Source organism: Apium graveolens, chromosome 3, assembly GCF_009905375.1.
Source record: "Apium graveolens cultivar Ventura chromosome 3, ASM990537v1, whole genome shotgun sequence".
NCBI lineage: Eukaryota > Viridiplantae > Streptophyta > Magnoliopsida > Apiales > Apiaceae > Apium > Apium graveolens.
Genome location: NC_133649.1, coordinates 276,799,808 through 276,810,453, shown reverse-complemented (window position 1 = coordinate 276,810,453; position 10,646 = coordinate 276,799,808). Strand labels below are relative to the sequence as shown.

Genomic DNA, 10,646 nt, shown 5'->3' with positions numbered 1-10,646 from the left:
TTTCATTCATCTCCATGCCAGTTCATCCATTTTCATTCATTTCAAAAACAACACTAGTACTGTACTTACTCCTCTACTGTTTACTCACATCTTCAAACTTAGATTCCATTGCAGATTTCTGGTCCACTCTTCTCTTTCCCATGCTTTGAGTTAGACACATCAAATTTGAAGCATAAGTATAGTTCTTGTTATAATTACATGTCGTTAATGTTACTCACACCGTTGTCAATCTAATGTATCAAGAACTTCGTAACAGTACATCAGTTGGAACTTAGCCGTGTAGGTTGCGAGTGGACCGCTATCAGCCTGTCAATGAATTTATTTGCAATTATTTTATCTGTAGTACATTCAGTGACACATCACAATTTGCACATAACAACTAGATACTTCGAATCTCAGTCATGGGTCTTAGGTTTAAGGATTCTCATTGTTTATCACTATTGCTTCTTAAAATTTTTCTCATAAACACAAAAGAAAATCAAGTAATAAAATATAGTCACATTAGTTAAAAACTTACAAGTTCACCGCATGTTTTCAATACATCATGCTTTTCTCAGGAACTTTTGGGGTTTGTTTCCACGTACAGATGCACAAAAGTCGTCGGACCGGGTTTTGACCGGGTCTTAAAAAACCTGAATTTTAGCCGGCCCGAGCTTTTCGGACTTTGACTGAGCCGGGCCGGACCAGGCTTTCCAAAAATGTCAGAGCCGGTTTGGGTCTCGAGGCGGGCCTAACCGGGCTTTTTCGGTCCGAATCAGATCGGTCTGGGCTTTTTTTAAATATATCGTATCGAGTTTTATTAGAGATCCCGAAGACTACATATGTTAGCAACTAGATCATCGTAAAAATGTATTAGTTTACATGAAATATTTTATGAAAACATGACTTCGTTGAAAACATTTAAGTTCGGTAAAACATGTTTGTAGAATAATATATTTTATCATTATTATCCAAATATATATAGTGTACTTATTATATCTTCTTTCATTATTTATGCAATAAAGTAAATAAATAATATTATTAATCACAAATATGTAAATAAATATGTGTTTAAAGTAATATTTATATTTATAATAAATGTGAATTTATAAATATATAAAAAAATATATTAGAATAATCAGATTTTAACTGGGCTTTTTCGGGCTTTTAAGCGGGCCGGTCTAAAGACAGGGCCGGGCCGAAGCCCGGGTTTTTAACCGGACCGGGCCGGGCTTTGCCAAAAATATAGAGCCCGTCGAGGCCCTAAGCCCGGGCCGGGCTTTGACCAGGCCGTGCTCAAGCCGTGCCAGATTTTCGGACTCGGGTTTTTTGTGCATCTCAATTTCCATGTAACTCATCTAAGTTATTCTAAGTAAGTTGTTATAACGGAAGCAAGAAAAATTATAATAAATTTAAAGAAAAAACCCAAATAGATGGAACAAATTTTTTTTATTAATGTTGAGAATACAGATTACAACATACGTTTAGGTTATCTGCCGGAGAGTTTATATACTGATTCCCGGCATTTGGAGCATATAGTGATTCAAGGCATATTTTAACTTAAGTGGAACCGCGGAAGTTACATTGCTTAAAAATAAGTTTTGCTGTTTGGTTGATTTAATTTAAATGAAACTGCGGAAGTTACATTGATAAAAAATAAATTATGCCTTTTGGTTGATTAAATTTTAAATTGAACAGGGACACCGGGATCCAACGTTAAAAGAAACTTAGTTACATGGATCCACCGTGATCACCGCACGTTATATAGCAATTACAAATTTGGTGAGTTATTAATGTATATCAAATTTGTAATTTGTAGGTACATAGCAATGAGTCAATTACAAATACTTCAATTGCCCAGGAACTTTGTAACTGAGTTATCGGGAAGTTTAAATTTCTTCGGTAACTCTAAAGTAGACGAAACAAAAGACTGAAGTTGCCTGTCTGCATCAATGAACTTAAAAACTCATTACCAGTCATCCGTTTGATATATACTAATGTCTTTTTTAGATAATTCATAATTGATATAAACTAAGTTTTTACTAGGTTGTACAAATATACCAGGTGATTTGTACCATTAACAATTAATTATAATTTGGAAACTGTTATCTAATTTTTAGAAAACATTACTCTGTCAGTATATAGAGGAAAAATCACAACCATTTACAAATACGAAATACATATTATCGATATTTCTTAATCAAAGACTAGCAGTTCTATGAGGCAGCAAATTTCTCAAACAGGCAGAGTCTGTTATCAGCAAGCCTGGACTCATAGGCTGATTTTTTGTACTCAAACCAAGTGAACTCCTTGTACAAGCTGCTGTCCTCTCCTTTCGGAAGCAACCAAGGCAATGGAGCTATCTTCTCATTCAATGGTGGTCCTCCAAAATAAATCATTGACAACCTTGATTTATCGCTATTTGCCAAAACCCTATGCTTCACACTCTTAAACCTCCCATTAGTCATTACCTGTATTTTTCCAATATAATTTACAGTTCACTGATAAGTATATATGATGTATAGTCCATTTCAAGAAAAGGATATATTGACAACTACATAAAGTAAAGTAACCTATGATGATCCTTGCAGATAGTTCCATTTAACATAAATTTTACCCCGTGCAAAATGATGGGCACTTGTAGTAGATTCATACTTGAAAGTGACACATATACAATGAATCAATGAAATATATACCTGCAATGAGTCACCAACATTGATGAAGAATGAGTCTTGATCAGGCGGAACAGAAAACCAGCCGTGCTCTCTCAAAGAGATTTGAAGGCCTGAGGTATTGTTAGACCTTAAAACAGATATGATTTGTGGGTCGGTGTGCTCTCCGAATCCAATCACATTTTTATCTGGAGATGGAGGATAGTGATTTAGCCTAAAAACAGAGTCACTCTGTTTATCCATAAGAAGTTTACTGAACACATTCTTCTCATCAACCTTCAAACCATCAGCCAAAAGCTCGAGTATCTGACATGCCATTTTCTTCACAGCTGATACATAATCATTCACAGCACCCCTGCAAATCAATACAAACCAAAAATTAACGGAGTTTTATAATATAATTCTCCATGGAAAACTGGTTACCGGTCACAGACTCACAGTTGGACTTAAGACTTGGAAACTTGTCTTAGTCGATCTATCTAAAACGTTATAATTGAACATAGACTTATTTTGACTCGACTCATTTTACACGTTGAATTGTTGCAGAAAGAGCATCGTTTATTAGTTCTTGTTTATCTAAAGATTGTTTTTTCTTTTTCGAAAATTAGCTTCTCCAATATTGACCGTTCAGTCCACCATAAACGATGTAAGATAAGTTGGATGAAAGTGGAGATTGTTCAATTGTGATGGCTATAGAACCGAACTCATTACGTAGTACAGTAATTAAGTGTCAGTTAGGCAAAGTAACAATTTGCATTAAATTAGAAAAAACACAAAAAAGAACGTCACTTGCATTTCATTATGTGTAAAAATATTACCTAAAGTTTTCGGGTGTTTGAGCAGAAACAGATGCAAGTTTGTCATAATCAAATTCAGGGCCAGTTGTCAAGAGAAGATATTCAAGCCAACTGATGTCTCCGTTACGTCCAACGCTCTTGTTTCCATAACCAAAAGGATTAGGAGGCCCTGATTTCTCCTTTTCATGAAGAGGTAACGCGAAGAATTTGATTGCTTGCGATTCAAGATTGGAGATGAGGTGAGTTGGAATGCCATGGTTGATAACTTTGAAGAAACCAAAGTCTTCGCAGGCCTTAACAAGGCACGATTTCGAGCCGGGGTTGGAAAGGTCGATGACAGGAATGCCTTGAGACAGTGTAGGAGTTATGGACCTAACAACATCGAACTCTTGTTGTTCATGTTGTGAGAGTACCATGGTTGAATAGTTATAAGAAGGCTGAGGAGAAAACAAGCAAGTAAAGGGTTGATAATAATATGAATTGATGAAAGTATTACGTATGATATAGAGAAATATGAGGAAATAAAATAAGGAGATGAGTTGGTATCGTACTGTAGGGAGGAGCAGAGGGAGATGCAGATGAACACATGGCTTGGTGGCATTGCCTAGCTATTTATAGGCACAATGCAGAAGATGGGGAAGCATCCTACGAAAGAAATCAGGCAGGATTTTTAATGTTTTTAAAAATTTATTTTTAAGCAAAAATTTGAATGGGAGCTAATAATTTGCTTTCGATTCTTCGACATTCCTTACAAATCCTTTGAAGACTTGGGGGTCACAAAATCAAAATCAAAATCTTAACGATGAAAAACATTCAGATTATTTGGCTTTATTTTGACTTCTTCTTAATGATTAAAAACTCTGTTAGGAATATATTGTAGTCTTGATGATAATTCACCACAATTGAAAGGGACTTGACGGAAGCTGACAGAGTCACATGGGTTAGTAGTGCACAAAAGGAATGTGGCAGCCTGATTGCAGGTGTTAGAAAAAAAATGAAGCATTTCCATTTTCATGCAAGACAAGCTCGTTCAAAGATGTTGTATCTAACTTGGATTGCATTACACAGAGAAATGAAGAAACATGTGATTGACCCTAGCTGATAGGAATATTATTTGTCTTATTACAAATGTAACTTGATGATATATAAACCAAGTGTAGCAAGTAACTTAGAACCAAGAAAAAAAATCAACTAGAACGAGAGGTAGAAGGCAAGTTGTATCTTTAGCACTCTCAAATTCTAAGTTGTTAAGTTTACTTGTAAGCATCTCTGTGCATTCTTGCATCAAAGAGATTTTCTCAATATATACATCTCTTGTGGAAATACTAATCCACCAGAAAGTTTTTAAACTCTTATTTATTTACTTTGTGTTTGTTGAATACTTTTGAAGTCTTATTTGTATTCTTGTATATTCAAAATACAACTGTATATTTAAGAAAGATTTTTTCATAAAAGCAAAAATAAATCAGAATTCCATTCAACCCCCTTCTGTAATTTTATTGTTGTATTTTTAGGGAATAACAATTGGTATCAGAGTAAACTCTTAACATACAAAGAGTTTAAAGATCAAAGCAGTCAAACAATTTGAGCAGGAAGGATGTTGGAGTGAAGATTCCGATTCTGGATAAAAGACAATTATCGTCACTGTAAAGTGAAGATGCATCTTCATCTACTATCTCATGATGAAAGTTATGTCAAGTGTATAGAAAATGGACCCCATGTTCCTCGAAGGGTTGCAACAAAAGCTGGTAAAGCAATTAGAAATGAGCAGACTGTTCCAAAGCCTAGATCAGAATGAACTGATGAAAATATTGAAGTAGTTCATAAAGATAAAAAGGCCATAAACATATTGTTCAATGGTCTTGACCAAGACATGTTTGACAATGTCATAAACTGCAAAACTGCTAAGGAAATTTGGGATCAAATTCAAGTGTTATGTAAGGGAACTGAGCAAGTCATGGAAAATAAGATGCAACTTCTCATACAACAATATGAACACTTTCATTTTGAAGATAGTGAGTCCTAGAATGACACTTATAGTATATTTCAAAATATGTTAAATGAATTAAAGTTGTATGAAAAAGTCTACCAAACCAAGGATTCCAACCTAAAATTTTTAAGGTCTTTACCAAATGAATGGAAGCCAATGACAGTCTTGAGAGACTTTATGGTATTTTGAAGACATATGATGTAACACCCCCAGATCCGGGGTCGAGGATCCGGGTCGTCACGGTCTTTCTTTCCACAATATCACTTCACTTAATTAATAATAATAACCTTATGCTGTGACCCCACACTAACACACACCACAACCCGTTATAGTCTCAGAGATGAAATTTAAATAAGTACAAGTCTTTGAATCCACAATTTAAAAGTTATTACAACCCAAAATGATTACTTGATAAATTTACAGTTAATTGCCATTATCTGCCACAAGTTATAATTATACATAATTGATTCTCAAAAGTAGATGGTCTGATCTACAATAGATCTACCTCTGCAGCTATAGCAGCTACAACATCAATGGGAAGACGCGGGACGCTTCCCACGCGCTTGCGCTGGGTCTGCTGGAGTCTGGCCATCTTTCCTAACTGTTGTTGTGTGATGAAGAAATAAAGCAAGGGTGAGCAGCAAGCCCACCAAAATAATATGTATAATGATTTACAATATATGAGCCTACTCATAATACTCATGAAAGTCTTGGTCAAAAGAAATGAACCAAGTTTGATATCTTAATGCGATGAAGTCGCAAAATATTCAGTATATATACATATATACTTTTCAAAATATTGGAAGTCCTCTTCCATGCATAATATACACAAAGTCCCAGTGTATAACTGTATAAAAAAAATATCGTTGCAAGGTGATCTCATATATCTAACCTTGTCTCAACGTTTTTCTGAAAATCTTTGTCATTCATAAGACAATTATTAATTAGATATAAGCTTAAAAGATGAGGTTACCAAATACCCCAATATACTTATATCTTTCCCAATACTACTTGAACTACCACCGTTCAAGTTATAATCAGTTTCAAAAGTTCATCACATAGATGAGACTACAAGACAAGATTTGAATAGATTCAATCTTTGAAATATTATTGAATGAAATAAAGTTACGAGAATACTTTATTTAGTCCCGATATATATATATCCACATATATATATCTCTAAAACATTTCCTGGAACCTCTGTTATGTAAAGTATGAACAGAGTTGCAATATCCAATGAATTTGGAAGGAAAAGAAAACCTTTGGCATAAACCAGATATCTTGCTGATCAGGCAAAGATACCCATAAGTAACCTTTTCTACTAGTAGATGGACGAATTCCCCACTGGTCATCACCCTGGTCATAATTAGGACCTTATGCTGGACTGCCACTCAGCCACTTATGCATTTGATGGACTCCCACTGAGCCACTTACACTATCATGGACGCCCACTGAGCCCATGTTGCTTATGCCGACTCAATAGATGGACTTACTTCCCGAACGTGGGGTAAGTAATCAATTCATTTACCAAAACTGCAACCTTGTTGCTGAATATAAAATACACCACAGAGCCGGATCCCTCAGGTTTTAAGCGAGTATTTAAATCCCCTTAAAAAGGAAGATCTTAAATATAAAATTGAGTTTTGGGATTCGCTCTAACTTTTAAAAATCATTTTGAAGACTCGAAAACACTTTATAGAGTGTTTGGAGTAAAGCTGATTTAATGAAGTAAATCAGTCCCCAGAATATTTAGAAAATGACTGAATATTATTATTTAAATAATATTCCCATAAAGAATAATCTATATAAAAATAATTGAAGTAGAAGTATTAAAACTTATACTTGAAACGAGTATTAAATAACCAAAGATATACTTATATGAAAGTATTATCTTTATTTGAATAATCGAAAATAAGTTTGATTATTGACACCTTATTCTTTAATAAAATAAAGAATATACCTCAGCAAATAATCGGAGTCATAGATCCTCAAATGAATATTCAAATAATATTCATTAAATAATATAAACTGAGTCATACGCCCTCGAATGAATATTCAAATAATATTCAATAAATAATATAAAAGAGTCATAAGCCCTCGAATGAATATTCAAATAATATTCAGATAAATAAATAAAAGGAGTCATAAGCCCTCGAATGAATATTCAAATAATATTCAGATAAATAAATAAAAGTTAAAGTTATCGAATAAACCTTATTCGATTAATAGTTTTAAAAACTATATCCATATATATATATATAAATAAATATATATATATATAATATACTCGGGAACATCGACTCCCGGTTAGAAATATGTTCACCTTTTATCCCCTATACTAAGGGTATACGCAACTACTTGCTTATTTCTAGCATAGGTATTATGCAACTATAAGCATTGAAATCAACAGATAGATAACCAGATTACGAAACAGACATTCATATATACCATATTAGCATGCTCCAATATATCGCAAAATTTGCTAATAACAATCATGCAATATCACAAGATAATGCATATACATATATTTACATCACAGCAACAGTATAACGGGTAGAAAACTTGACTGAGCGACTGGGGGTTACGAATGGCTCGGGACGAGTCTGGTAACCTATAAGCAACAAGTAAGTTGGAATTAAACCAAAGTCACTTGTAAATCTATACTTTAACTAACTTAGACTCTAACGCTCGTTTTGCGCTCACTGATTCGCTTAAGTCACTCGGGTACCCTCGGCTCCACCATTTTTAATAATTTAACCTTTACGAGTTTTAAGGCGATTCCTTCGCGAGTGTCTTACCAACTGCCTAACACACTTACCATAAATGTTTCATGCATTAATTAACCCTTTTTGGTCTTTAACCTATGTTTCAAAGTAAGGCGAGGGGAAAAGTTTCGTTCGCGAAACGCCGTTACTTGAAACGGTCGTTTCTCCTAAACCGTGCATCGGAATCGAACGAACTACATATCAAAACGAAGCTCGTAACATGAGCTATCTAAACATGGCAGTGGTCATAATCTAGCAGGGGGTTCTCGGGTCCTAATGTTATGCACAAAAACAGTCCAAAGAAAATCGGACGTTACGACGGCTATGTTTACGCGATTACCAATGTTTAAACTACTCCAATTAACCACCAACCAACTCATAACCATCAATACAACAAAACTTCACCTAAACCATACCACATCAGTCCATAATCTCCAAGGTTTTCAACTCAAACAACCACAATCACGACCTATGAACTATAATCAAGCTTCAATTACCAAAAACACTTCCAAATCAAACCAAACTACTAATAATCACAATCCATGCTTCTCATTTCACAACACCAACCATTAAAATTACTAACAAATAAAGTAAAGGCTAGGGTTTGAAGTTTATACCTTCCTTGGGAGGTGTTAAGTTGCTAGGAAGCCTTAGGGAGCCTCCTACAAGCTTGATCTTTCCAAAGAAATCAAGAACACAAAGTTAGGCTTTGAAGTTTCTAAAAGTCCGATTTAAAGAACTGTAAAAATGAGGGTCTTACCATGATTATTTGGACGAGACTTGTGAACAAGAGTTGTAGGCCATCTCAATACCTTTCCAATGAGCTATAGAACACAATATTTGAGTGAGAAATGAAGGAGATACAGCAGTTTTAGTGTTCTGGTTCTGTTTTGGCCGAGAGCATGAAGAACAATGCCTTGGTTTCTTTTTGATTTTGATGAAAAATGATTTGCTTGGCTTGGTTGGTTTGATTTTTGTGTTTGTTTTAGTAAATTACCTAGTTGCCCTTGATTTTGTGTGGTTAAAAAGCCACCACATCTCCTTCCTTCCCATGTCATGCTTGTGTCATCCTCATGATGTCATCCTCCCCTCCTTGTCCTCTTCTCATTGGTTGGGTGACATCATCCTCTCTAATCCCTTTGATTAACTTCCTAATTGTTTGCCTAATGACCGCTGATCTGTTATACGGTTCGCTTAACTTTCGTTTTCGTTTATCGTTTGAAGGATCATACCCGGGATCTTATTACTTAGGTTCCCTTAACCTTTCTCAATATATTATATTCCTTTTATGATCCTCTCCTATAATCCTTTAATTTAAATCCTTTTTATCCTGTTACCTTTTTCTCAAATCTTTCCGTATCTAGTGTATTTCCGGGAAAAATCAAAGTGTTCGGATTTGCATTCTGACGATCTTTACATACACTTATATCCCATATAAAGTACTAATAAAATCTCAGAATATCCATATCAGAACCCCTACATAGTGTGGCATGAAAAGTTTTCTCATTCAGCAAAAACACTATTCATAAGGGTTTCAAAAATTTCCCGAAAATTGGGGTTATTACAGTCTCCCCTCCTTAAAAGGATTCCGTCCCGGAATCAGATAGAAAATGAATAGGGATATTCTCTTAGCATTGCACTTTCTAACTCTCGAGTAAATTTTCCCACATTGTGGTTCTACCATCAAACTCTTACTAGTTTGATAACCCTTCTCCTAAGCACTCGTTCCTTTTTACTCTATACCCTTCCTGGTTGCTCCATATAGGTTACGTCTGGTTGCATATCTATGTGCTCATATGCCCCTATTTGTCTGGCATCCGAATTACACTTCCTTAACATTGATACGTGGAACACGTTATGAACTTGCTACAGGTTCGGGGGTAGGGCTAGCTCATATGCTAACTTCCCAAACGTCTTAATATATCCAAGGGTCCAACAAATTGTAGACTTAGCTTTCCTTTCTTTCCGAACCTCATCAATCCTTTTTCAAGGGTTTCCAAGGGGATACCTATAACATTACTAGGCCCCCTATTTCATACTCTTTGTCCTTTTTGAGTCAAATCAGCATACCTCTTATGTCCATCTTGGGTTACTACCAGCCGTCCTCTGATTAGATCTATTATATCCCTGGTCCTTTGGACTACTGCGGGTCCGAGCATCTTGCGCTCTACAACTTCATCCTAACATAAGGGAGATCGACATTATCTTCCCTCAAGGATCTCATAAGGTGACACCTCGATAATGACATATGATCTATTGTCGTGATATAACTAAATCCGCGTTAAGTGATCATTCCAAATTTTTTCAAGTCTATTGCACAGACTCTCATTATAGCGTTTAGCATTAGAGCTTTTGCTTCTCAATACCCATTCTTTTCGAGTTCGTAATCGCTACTACCTTCCGTTCCTAATATTATACTGGTTATACTTTTGCTCGTTAGCGT

The 10,646-nt window shown here is 35.2% G+C and overlaps 1 protein-coding gene across 1 annotated transcript; it reads right to left on the bottom strand.

The window, feature by feature from the left end:
- Window positions 1-2,092: 2,092 nt before the first annotated feature.
- On the bottom strand, window positions 2,093-4,097 carry LOC141713382 (gibberellin 2-beta-dioxygenase 1-like). The gene is made up of 3 exons (XM_074516770.1): window positions 3,470-4,097; window positions 2,676-3,006; window positions 2,093-2,450 (listed from the first exon to the last, which is right to left on the bottom strand). The coding sequence occupies exons 1-3, from the start codon at window positions 3,862-3,864 to the stop codon at window positions 2,196-2,198; spliced, it is 981 nt and encodes a 326-aa protein (XP_074372871.1). The 5' UTR covers window positions 3,865-4,097; the 3' UTR covers window positions 2,093-2,195.
- Window positions 4,098-10,646: the final 6,549 nt, after the last annotated feature.